We start from the raw sequence: 12,351 nt of genomic DNA on the forward strand, positions 1-12,351 counted from the left end.
CCCATATTCTAGACGGTCCAGAGTCGTCGTGGGACCCCTTTATTTTTTTTCTTACAATAAATTGGTGAAAGAGGAAATGTTTTGGGGACTGTTTTTTCAAATAAATTTCTTTTGTCGATTTTTTTTTTTTTTGTTAGTACTGACAGTTTATGATGTTGGGTATCTAATAGACGCCATGACATCACAAACTGCTGGGCTTGATCTCAGGTGACTTTACAGCTAGTATCAACCCGATTTATTACCCCGTTTGCCACTGCACCAGGGCACGGGATGAGCTGGGTTGAAGCGCCAGGATTGGCGCATCTAGTGGATGCGCCACGTCTGGGGTGCCTGCGGCCTGCTATTTTTAGGCTGTGAAGGCCCAATAACTATGGACCTTCCCACCCTGAGAATACCAGACCACAGCTGTCCGCTTTACCTGGTGATCCAATTTGGGGGGGACCCTACTTTTATTGTGTAATTATTAATATTTATAAAATAATTATAAAAAAGAGCCTGAGGGGACCTCCACATTGGATCCCCAACCACGGTAAAGCTGCCAGCTGTGGTTTTCAGGCTACAGCTGTCTGCTTTACCCTAGCTGGCTATCAAAAATGGGGGGACCCAATGTCATTTTTTTTTTTAACTATTTTTTAAATAGAAAAAATTAATGGGCTTCCCTGTATTTTGATTGCCAACCAAGGTAACGGCAGGCAGATGGGGGTGGCAACCCATAGCTGTCTGCTTTATCTGCGCTGAGAATCAAAAATACCGCGGAGTGCTACGTCATTTTTTTAAAGATTTATTTTTATAGCACTGTGATGTCCAGCAATCAAAATAAAGGGAAGCCCATTTTATTTTTAGTTATTTAAATAAATAATTTAAAAAAATATATATGGGCTCCCGCTGCATTTTTTGTATTGCTAGCTAAGGGTAATCCAAGCAGCTACTGGCTGCTAACCCCCACTGCTTGGTGTTACCTTCACTGGCAATGGAAAATCCAGGGAAGCATTTTTTATTTTTTTTGCCAAAAAACTACAAAAAAAGGACGTGAGCTTCGCCATATTTTTGTATGCTAGCCAGGTATAGCAGGCAGGTGCTGGAAGAGTTGGATACAGCGCCAGAATATGGCGCTTCTATGAAAATGCCATTTTCTGAGGCGGCTGCAGACTGCAATTCGCAGCAGTGGGGCCCAGAAAGCTCAGGCCAACCTGTGCTGCGGATTGCAATCCCCAGCTGCCTAGTTGTACCTGGCTGGACACAAAAATGGGGCGAAGCCTACGTCATTTGTTTTTTAATTATTTCATGAAATAAGTGAAATAATTAAAAAAAACAGGCTTCCCTATATTTTTGGTTCCCAGCCGGGTACAAATAGGCAACTGGGGGTTGGAGGCAGCCGTCCCAGAAAATGGCGCTCTCATAGAAGCGCCATCATCTGGCGCTGTATCCAACTCTTCCAACAGCCCTGGAGCCGGGTGGCTTGTTGGGTAATCATGAGTTAATACTGGCTTTGTTTTACTAGCCAGTATTAAGCCAGAGATTCTTAATGTCAGGCACGTTTGACCCAGCCATTAAGAATCTCCAATAAAGGGTTAAAAAAAAACACCACACAGAGAAAAAATACTTTAATAGAAATAAATACACAGACACATTAGAGACTCCATCTTTATTTCCCCCTGTCAGCCCTCCACGATCCTGCTCTTCTGTCTTCTTTCTTTCTAGTGTAGTAGTAATGACGATTGTAGTGAGGAAGGATGAGGTTCACCAGCTCATCACTTGGGGCTGGGGAACCTCATCCTCACTACAATCCTCACTAGTGTAGTAGTAGTGACGATTATAGTGAGGATGAGGTTCACCAGCTCATCACTTGGGGCTGGGGAACCTCATCCTCACTACAATCCTCACTACAATCGGGAAGCAGCGTGCAGCCTTCACTCCGTGAGTGATCAGTGCTGGCTGTCAGCGGTAACAGCGGTAACGCTGACAGACGCGTTACCATAGCAATGGTGCTCTCAGAGCCGCGGTTGACGGTGACGTCACCGCTAACTGCGTTGCTATGGCAACGGTGATCTCCGTTAATGACCGGCTGTGTCAGCCGGTCCCTAACGGAATGGGGAGTCGACCGTGTGCCAGAGCATGTCGCCGGTACACGGCGATACACATATATGCACCGTGTACCGGAGAGATGCACTCGCAGGTCCTACATGGCGCGTCATAGTCATGTGACCAGTCTGTAGCCAATGAGATAATAGCCACGTGACTGGTCACATGGCTATTTTGACGTCACGATAGGTCCTGCATCTCTGCTGGCAGTGCAGGTCACCGGGAGGATTAAGCGATCATCGGATGGAATAGCGGCAGGAGACAGAGTGCAGAAGGGATCGCGGGGACCGGTAAGTGTTATGGCAATGTTTATTAACTGTTTGTGTACATTTATAATGCATTTTTATGTGTTTGTGATTGCCTCCCATTATAGCCTATTGGTTCGAGTTCAGTTCGTCGAACGTTCGACGAACCAAACTCGAACGGGATCCCCGTTCGGCGAACCGACCTCGAGCCGAACCGGGACCGGTTCGCTCATCTCTAGTTTCAAGGTAAAAGAATAACCTCCATTTGTTCTTGAAGTTCAAAAATTTAGACTGATCCCAAGAGAACCAATCAGGTAAATGTATCTCAGGTTCTAACGCAAGTGTCTGGGCAAGATAATCATCGGATAGATCCTTACCCTGAGACGTAAGCTGATCAACTCGCTCAGCTAATTGTGTAACCTCCATAACAGCACAAGATCCTCCATGACACCCAGAAAAAAAGATGAAAAACACACAAAAAAAATAAATTCTGACACACTTTTTTTTTCCCTTCCTTTGAGTACCCTGGAAATTTAGGTGAGGTCGGTGCTACTGTTATGATTCAGGGATCGAGGAGGATCAAAAAATGTGGAAAGCCAAAAAGTAAGCAGAGTGGCTGGAACCTTAACGGACTGCAGACCTAATACTGACACACAACTAGAAGTAGCTGTGTAACGAGCCTATGATGACCTACTATGACCTAGTCGTCTGGACACAGCCAGAGAACTAAATATTCTTACAGATAGAAATATAAGAAAAGCTAATCTTCCTCGGAGCAATCCCCAAAGATATAGATAGCCCCCCACATGTTAAGACTACAGTGATATAGGAAAACACAATACAAAGCTAGAAAACAGGTTTCAGCAAAGATGAGGCTCAAACTATCTTTTTAGGAAAGGATAGGAAAGAGCACTGTCTGCAGCCGTAAAAACCCTAAAAAATCTCAGCACGCCTGACATGGAAAAAACCCTGAGGCCAGACGGCTGCTCCCCCACTATATCAGTACTCTGAAGTTACTGGGATACAAAAACACTAATATAGATGAGGGACTGAATTTAATACCAAGCATGACAAAACATAATACATTGCATAATTATGGAGCTAAATATACAGACACTTCCAGCAGGGAATAATCCAATTCCACCAGGAACTCCACACAGGCAAAATAGAAATCAAGCCATAGTATCAAAACAGAAAAAAAAAACATGAAAGGGGAAACAATAAGCAAGGTACAAAGATTATCTTGAGAAGAGTTCTTGTAGTGAGCAGGGCTGGTTTAAGAATGTCCTTAACACACAGGAAATCAATTGAGCACCGTAACAACAAGTAACAGGAAAAAACTACTCAGTTATATAGTCCCAATCTGGAAGGCCTGATTGCCAGTCCTCTACAGGTGTGTGGCTCTCATTCCACAAATCAATTGCACCACCAGCACTGACCAAAAGAGGGAGCCCCAAACTGGAAAATGTATTAACAACACAGGGGTCTCTGCCCTTACTTGAATTTGATTACCATCCGAGACCCACATCCTCTTTATGTGATTCCGGATTTATTTAACCAGATTGTGGGATCTAAGTGGTTCTCCAAGTTGGACTTAAAGGGGCCTCACAATTTGGTTGGAATAATAGAACAGGATGAATTTAAAATGGCTTTCAATACACTTGAGGAACATTTTCAAAATGTGGTCATGCCATTTTGTCTCACAAATGCCACTGCCATGTTCCAACGTTTTGTGAATATATATTTTTCACCATTTGGTAGGCAGGTTTGTGTTCTTCTCACCTGATTGTTGATCCACTCACTCAATATGGAGACACATCAGAAACATGTAAAACAAGTAGTACAGATTTTAAGAGATAACAAACTGAATGCCAAACTGGAGAAGTGTGTTTTTGCTGTCCAAGAGGTGCAATTTTTGGAGTACTTGTTGTAGTCTTCAGGGTTTCGGATGAATCCTGAGAAGGTCTGTGCAGTACTTGACTGGGATCATCCAGAAAACTTGAAAGCATTGAAGCGCTTTTTGGGGTTTACCAACTTTTACCGTAAATGTATTCCTAAATATTTGATCACTTGCCATAGCTGTAGAAAAAAACATGAACCGTGCATCCAATTATCATACCTTGATCTAATGCCGCTAAGCAAAAATTTATATACCTGAACATGAGCCTCTTGGTTTAATATTCTTATCCGATTGTATGGAGCCGCGGCAGTGGGATTCATACAATCTGATTAGAATGTTAAACTAAGTACTTGATGTTCAGGTACATAAATTTTACCTAGCGGCATCAGATCAAAGCATGATTTTTACATGTGCGGTTAATGTCTTTTTTTTTACAGCTATGGCTTATTTGGAATTGTGAAAGGTCTCACCAACCTATCACCTGTAAATCTGCAATCTGGATAAAAATATTAAAATAGCGATAAACTATTGGCCCCTCCTGTAAAGAGATGCGTATTTGAAGAAGGTAGTGGCATTTCACCCTTTGATCATATATAGACTGTTACGTCACCACCGGAGACCGCTCTAGCGACTTCTACTCCGATCACCAGGTGACGCCATGTTCCTGCCGTGGATGGTGCTGGTGATGGGAGAGGAGTCGATGCCAGCGGCACCGGTGGGCGCAGGCTCCGCTCATCCACTGGGCTGGGTTTCCTTGAGATCTGCAGTACCACTGACTGACTATAGGTGGTGTGTGTCTTCCAGCTGAAGTTACCATCATTCAGCTACAGCCAATGGGAAGACACCACACCCTTCTTAATTCCCCTCCTGTCTGCTGACCACTGCCAGAGATAGTTCTGATAGTTCTTATTTCCTGGCTCCTGTTCTGCCCTGTTTTGTCTTGTGATTCCTGTGTGTGGACTTCTGCGTGTTTTCTGACTACCCTCCTGCCTGCTGCCCAATCCAGATTTGACCTCTGCTACGTTTTCTGATTACGTCCTTGCCTGCCGATTCTGTCCCTGTTCTGCATTCCTGGTTTGACCCTGCCTGATGACTACTCTCTCGGACTGCTGCCTTCCACAGGTAATGATCTGCAGGGCCTTGTGTAATTTCAAATCCCTGTATAAGGGTTAAAGGGTTTCAGGGTTCTAGGGGTCCTGCTTGGTGAGTGGCTTCCCTCTAGTCTTTCCATTACATCCCACCTGAGTCTGTGGATCCAAGCAGGAGTTACACAGACCGGGCAATAATATAAAAGACTTACTGGTAGAAAACTATTTCCTTTATGAAAAAGTAATAACATGGTTAGACAAAAATGATCGATAAGGGCAATTTCAAATGGGATCATTGTTCATTTTGCAACCAATATTTTACAGAAAATCACATCCATTTATCCATTTAGGTCAAGTAATCATCATGTTAGATATTTTATTACTTGCAAAACTAAATACCTCATTAATGCAATCATTTGTCCATCTACATTTTTCTATATAGGAAAAACAAGTAGACAATTATTTAGAAGATTTAGAGAGCAAACACGCTCTATCAGTTCAGGCAATGTCTCTCCTAAATTGATTGGACATGTTAGAGAAGTCCATGCAGCAGACGTCCGCGTCTTGCAATTCTTCGGTTTAGAAGAGGATACAGCTCTCAGGAATGGAGGTGATAGACATAAATTATTGCTACAAAGAGAGGACTCTAGGATAATGAAAACCAATGCACAAGGACCTCTGGGTTTAAATGATAAAAATGACGTCTCAGTTATTGTGAAGCCTCCTTTCATTTTACAATGTAGCATCTTATAGTTTTTTTATGTTATAGTTTGAAATATCTTCTCAATTATGCAATCACTTTTTTAACCTTAAATTGATAGTAATCTGAATATTAAAGAGTTAATGATGTGTCCACATGGTATCTTCATAAAATTACACTGGCCACACCATTTCCTATCAGAAACACGTCACAGGGCATACCGGAGTAAAACGTTCGTTGTCACTGTTCATTTTTCTTGTCCTTCATCCGCTACTCCAGTGTGGGAATTTTTTTTATGAATATTTAATAACGGACTTATTTTACTTACGGAGAGAGCCGCCGACTTGTTCCATTGAAAATAGTAAAAATTTATATTTAGATTTTTAGGAGCAAAACAGTAACATGACAAGAATCTGCATAACTAATCATATGCTAAATAGCTGCAAGTTAAATTTATGTATGAGAAGGCAAAGATGATTGTCTGTAAAATGAAGGTCGTCTCACGCTCAAAGCTGTAGAGGACAGTGAGATATGGAGCCTGAAAATTAAAAAATCAAAACATTGTTACCCTTTTGCTCATCAGTATAAGTCCTTATCTTGCTATATTACCACAAAACATCCATTAGAAACAAAGGAATGAAAAATCTGAAAACATTTATGTTTTCAAAGCTCAACATAACTACAGACTTCAAAAAGAAGAAACACATTTTTTCATATGGATGTAACATGAAAACTGTGAGTTTACTATCCAACCATATTGGATATGATTGAATTGAAAATGCTGAAAAATTGAAAGTAAGAAAATAGCTGGACGAAAGATTTGTGGATTTCATTGCTCATTTACACTCATTAAAATTCCATTTGAGGGGCGAAATATTCAGAACATGTGAAGTGGCCTTAAAAATGTACTTCTGAGCAAAACTTTGCTTTACAGTTTGGTCAAATGAATCAGATGGAAATACAAATCACTGCACAACAATGATTTTGGTACTGAGAGAAAAAATGTAATTTATACTAAGTTAAATGCGCTGATTCCAAATATGAACTCCAAATTTGCCTGGCACATCTAGATTTTAAGGTTTGCATGCAAAGCACTCATTATAATATTAATGCATTAGATTATATTGTAAATATTCCTGCGGACATGCCTGGACCTGTCCGGACTTGCTAAAACAGGTCTATATGCTGATGTCAGCAGTAAGTATATAATGCAAGCTAGACAGAGTTTGTCAAAAAGATTGGATCCATTATAGTTATAGCAGTTTATACTCCTAAAGCCCGCTTTAGATGCTGCGATATTGGTACCGATATCGCTAACGGGTGTACCCGCCCCCATCGTTTGTGCGACATGGGCAAATCGCTGCCCGTGGTGCACAAAATTGCATGGACCTGTCACACGTACTTACCTGCCTAGCGACGTCGCTGTGACCGACGAACCACCTCCTTTCTAAGGGGGCAGTTCGTTCGGCATCACAGTGACGTCACTAAGCGGCCACCCAATCAAAGCGGAGGGGCAGAGAAGAGCGGGTCGAACATCCTGTCCACCTCCTTCCTTCCTCATTTGGGGCGGGATGCTGGTAAGGTGAGGTTCCTCGTTCCTGCGGTGTCTCACAGAGTGATGTGTGCTGCCACAGGAACGACAAACTACATCGTGGAAGCAGCAATGATAATTGGGAGGAGGGTGGCATGTCACCGATGAACGATTTTGAACGTTTTTGCGACGATTCAAAATCGCTCATAGGTGTCACACACAACGACATCGCTAAAGCTGCCAGATGTGCGTCACAAATTCCGTGACCCCAACGACATCGCATTAGCGATGTCATAGCATGTAAAGCGGCCTTAAGATGGATAGATACAAATGTGTTACCAATCCGAACAATTCCTGCTACATATGTGGCAAATACACTACTCACGATCAGGGCTAGAATCTCACAAAGTGAGTGCGCATTGCTTACAAGTATTACTTTGACTGTCAAGTTGGAGGTCAAAATAAAAGCTGGCACCTCATATTTGTTGCACTGTGTGTTACACTGGGCTAACGGGGGACTACTGCTGGTTTTTGCAATGGATTAAAGAACTTCTTGTAGTTTTGTTATTCCATGACATTTTCATCAACTATTTACTACAAAAACTCTGATGTAAATCAGGTTATTGTAACTCGTTCTGTACAAATTTATTCAATGCTTTCAAATTACTTCATATGTTTGTGCAAACTGAACCTCTTACCAATATTGGACATACTGGGTGCATCCTGTTTCATTTCGGCATACTCACTGCTGGCTGCCACAGGCAGGGAATCACGCACATGTTAGCTGACTTGAACAGTTGACTTGTGCAGCTATCAGGCACAAGTGGATCCATGTTCCACTCGTGCCTGTTAAACCCTTTTACTGCTCTGTAAGAATGTCACAGCGTGGTGCACATCCCAGCATTCACTTACCTGGCAACATCAGAAGTCAAGTGACGTGATCACATGGAGCCGATAGTTGCCATGGTAGCTCAGGGTCATGTGATGACTCCTGTAGTTATCATGTGTCACTTTCCTCTTGCACCCGGCAGACTGTCATGTGTGAGAGTAAAGCAGCCTACCTGCAGATCTCAGCTGTGCAGCTGTGATCTCCAGAAAGGAAGAAGCGATCAGACTGCTGATCCTTACAGGACTAGTAAAATTTAAAAAAAAAGTAAAAAAAAAAGTTTTAAAAATTTAAAAAAAAGTTCAAATCACCCCCATTTCGCCACATTGAAAATTAAAGGGTTAAAAAAATAAAAAATATACACAAATTTGGTATTGCCACATTCATAAATCTTTGCTCTATCAAAATATAAAATCAATTAACTTAATTGGTAAGCGGCGTACTGGCAAAAAAAAATCCAAAACGCCAAAATTATGTTTTTTAGTCGCCACAAATTTTGCACAAAATTCAAAAACAGGCGATCAAAAGATGGCATCCGCCCAAAAATGGTACAATTAAAATTATCAGCTTGAAATGCAAAAATATGGCATCACCGAGCTCCAGATCCCAAAAATTAGAACACTACAGTTTTCGGAATATGGCACAAAAAGTGTGCCACTTTTTTTTGACAAACATATGAATTTTGTTAATTCCTTAGATATCAGTAAACTTATACATGTTTGGTGTCTACGAACTCGTAACAACCTGAGGTATTACATCGACACATCAGTTTTACCATATAAGGAACACGGTGCATAAAATACCCCAAAAACCCAATCGTGCAATTGCACTTTTTTTGGCAATTTTTCCGCACTTGGAATTTTTTTGCAGTTTTCCAGTACACTATATGGTAAAACTTATGACTTCATGTAAGACTACAACTCATCCCACAAAAAATAAGCTCTTATACGCCAAGATTGAGGGAAAAGTAAAAAAAAGTTATGGAGCGGAAAAACTGAAAATCACTTGGGGGTGATGGGGTTAAACATAACATTTTGTTGACGTATTACAACAATTCTGACTCTGGATTTGGAATATGCACACTCAATTTAGTATAGGACAAAAAATTTTGCGCAGTAGCGACGAAAAGTTATTTTTTGTATTTTTTGTTGCACAGTGACTAGAATATATCCGACATTTCATTGCTGCATAACATAAGAGATTGATTAAAAAAGATTTATGTAATTTAATAAATATATAAATCAATAAAAATTATATTGATTTATATATATAAAAATATATAAATCAATAAAATAAACATTGCAGGAAAAAAAAGCAATTGAAACAACTAAATTGTATTTTATACTAAATAGATGAGAAACCAACAATGACTTACAGAATCTGGTAACATCACTTTGTTGTCGGCTTCGATATTATAAAAGTAGATTTTTTTATTCTCTACACTATAAATGAATTATAAAGTAAGGTCCAGTATTCAATCACTGCATTACTGAAAAGGAAAAGAAAGGAGAAGAGGAGGTGAGGACTACTATCCTTCCAGTCCAGCAGTCTTCCCATAGGAGGTACATACGAGGGAGGTGGACACATGGTCATCTCTAGGGATGATCGAATATCACAAATATTCAGCAATATTCGGCTTTGCAAATATCCAACGAATAGGTCGCCGATATGCAAATATTCGATGCGCAATGTAAGTCTATGGGAAGCCAGAATAGTTGCTATTTGGCAGCTATTCGGGTTTCCCATAGACTTACATTGCGCATCGAATATTCGCAAATAGTCAAATAGCGGTAACCTATTCGGCGGGTATGGGCGTAGCCGAATATTTGAGGTATTCGATCATCCCTAGTCCTCTCCACTGATGACTATAAACTAAGAGAAAAAGTTAAGTCAGCAAGTCTCTTAGCCGTCCATGAACAGAGTCACATTGTTTGTTGTTACTTGATATACACCTCAGCTCCACTTAGGGGTGCTTTGCACGCTGCGACATCGCTAGAATTTGCTAACGATGTCGAGCGCGATTGCACCTGCCCCATCGCATGGCCGTTATGTGGTGATCGCTGCCGTAGCGAACATTATCGCTATGGCAGCGTCAAACGAACATACCTGCTCTGCGACGTCACTATGACCGTCAAACCGCGTCCTTTCTAAGGGGGTGGTTCATTCACTGTCACAACAACGTCACAGCAGCGTCACTGAACCGCCGCTAAATAGAAAAGGAGGGGAGGAGATGATCGGCTGCAACATGCCGCCCACCTCCTTCCTTCCTCCTTTTCCGGTGAACGCAGGTAAGGAGATGTTCCTCGTTCCTGCAGTGTCACACGTAGCGATGTGTGCTGCCGCAGGAATGAGGAACAACATCGTTACTGCAGCAGCAACGATAATTGGGAATGGATCCCCATGTCGCTGATTAGCGATTTTGAATGTTTTTGCAACGATTCAAAATCACTAATCACTAATCACACGCAACGACATTGCTATTGCGGCCAGATGTGCGTCACAAAATCCGTGACCCCAACGAGATCGCTTTAGCGATGTCGTAGCGTGTAAAGCCACCCTTAGCCTCATTCGTTTATATAGTCTGATATCCAAATGTACAGTGTTGTGTGCAGTGCCCCAGCGAGGTCATGGTCCCTTTATTGTGTAGATTAATGTGAGAGTTAGACAACCACCTATCATGAAATGATGCCCCATCCTATGGATTTACCTCATTGATCTACTAGTTCTATATTGTTTCTGGTTTCTGTACTTTTCCTTGGAAACAAGAGGTCAATGAAAGATTGTAGAGCCTCAGACATCTGACTCCGGAGTTTGGCTGTTCTGTAGATCAGGTAGGAGGAATGTAGAGATGGCAGAAATACAAATATTCTGTTAAGCCATGAAAAACCCGCACCATAAAGAACAGAACAGACAATATGAGCAAAAAGACCAAAAACGTATATAATGTTGTATATGAACGTAATGGATATAAATTTCATGGCTGAGTAATACGTCTCCAAATTGATGGATACATTACTGCTCATCTTCATCTTTACTGTGTGATGATACAAGGAGGCGAAGAGGAAGATGGAGGAGATCAAATAGAAAATCATTGGGATGAAGGCTCCTATATTAAAATAGTATACACTTGCAAAATTGCCATCATCATAGAGTTGATTTTGGATGGTTGTATTATGTGATCCATCATCGTTATTCTGAGGTACATTTATCCACAAGGTCAATAAGCAACTAACAGCAGAGATAAGTCCTGAGGCCACAATGAAATGACCAGTCCGGGGTAATATCATCCTCCTCAGATGTAGGAACTGTCTGGTGCGGAGGGTGGAGATCTTCAGACAGAAGACAATGGAGAGCAGAGATGTCAGCCAAATATTACAATAAGTAAAGAAAGGATAAGACATGGAAAAAATAGATAGAATTACATCTAAATACTGGCTGCTCTGGAGGAATGACTCTATAAAGAAAAATATAATATAACCACATTGGGAGCCCATCCTTGTAATCGCAAGAGAAGTTATAACGTGGTCAACAGAAGTCACCGATCTTCCTTTCCACCAGTCATTGACATTGACGCCAATAATAAATGAATGTATCACCAATCCGGGTATGAGAGTAATTATTGCAAAAACATTGAGATACTTGTCATAAGCATCCTCCTCGGTGTAATCGGCCATCTCTCCTGTGCGGTGAGGATCCCGATAACTCAGCGAGGCTTTTATAGAAGGTTTAATAATAAAATGTTTACATGTATTCAAATCTTACAATATTTCTGATGAAAATGCAAACTGCATCACATGGACTCCGAGCCGGAGCAGGTCTACATATGAAAAGCAGATCACATCATACAAAGCTCATTTTACATTTGTCCTAGTAGAAAACGAGTAAGAAAAGATGCACTGACTGGTGACTGGATAAGTAT

At 41.2% G+C, this 12,351-nt stretch overlaps 1 protein-coding gene across 1 annotated transcript; it reads right to left on the reverse strand.

Moving 5' to 3' along the window:
* Positions 1 to 11,140: 11,140 nt before the first annotated feature.
* LOC142297430 (taste receptor type 2 member 2-like) lies at positions 11,141 to 12,106 on the reverse strand. Its single transcript, XM_075341658.1, has one exon. The coding sequence runs from the start codon at positions 12,104 to 12,106 to the stop codon at positions 11,141 to 11,143; it is 966 nt and encodes a 321-aa protein (XP_075197773.1).
* Positions 12,107 to 12,351: the final 245 nt, after the last annotated feature.

This window comes from Anomaloglossus baeobatrachus, chromosome 3 (genome assembly GCF_048569485.1).
Source record: "Anomaloglossus baeobatrachus isolate aAnoBae1 chromosome 3, aAnoBae1.hap1, whole genome shotgun sequence".
NCBI classification, from domain to species: Eukaryota; Metazoa; Chordata; class Amphibia; order Anura; family Aromobatidae; genus Anomaloglossus; species Anomaloglossus baeobatrachus.

Bases quoted from the DNA above. Each gene is read 5' to 3' on its own strand.
- LOC142297430 (XM_075341658.1), bottom strand. From the start codon at position 12,106: ATGGCCGATTACACCGAGGAGGATGCTTATGACAAGTATCTCAATGTT.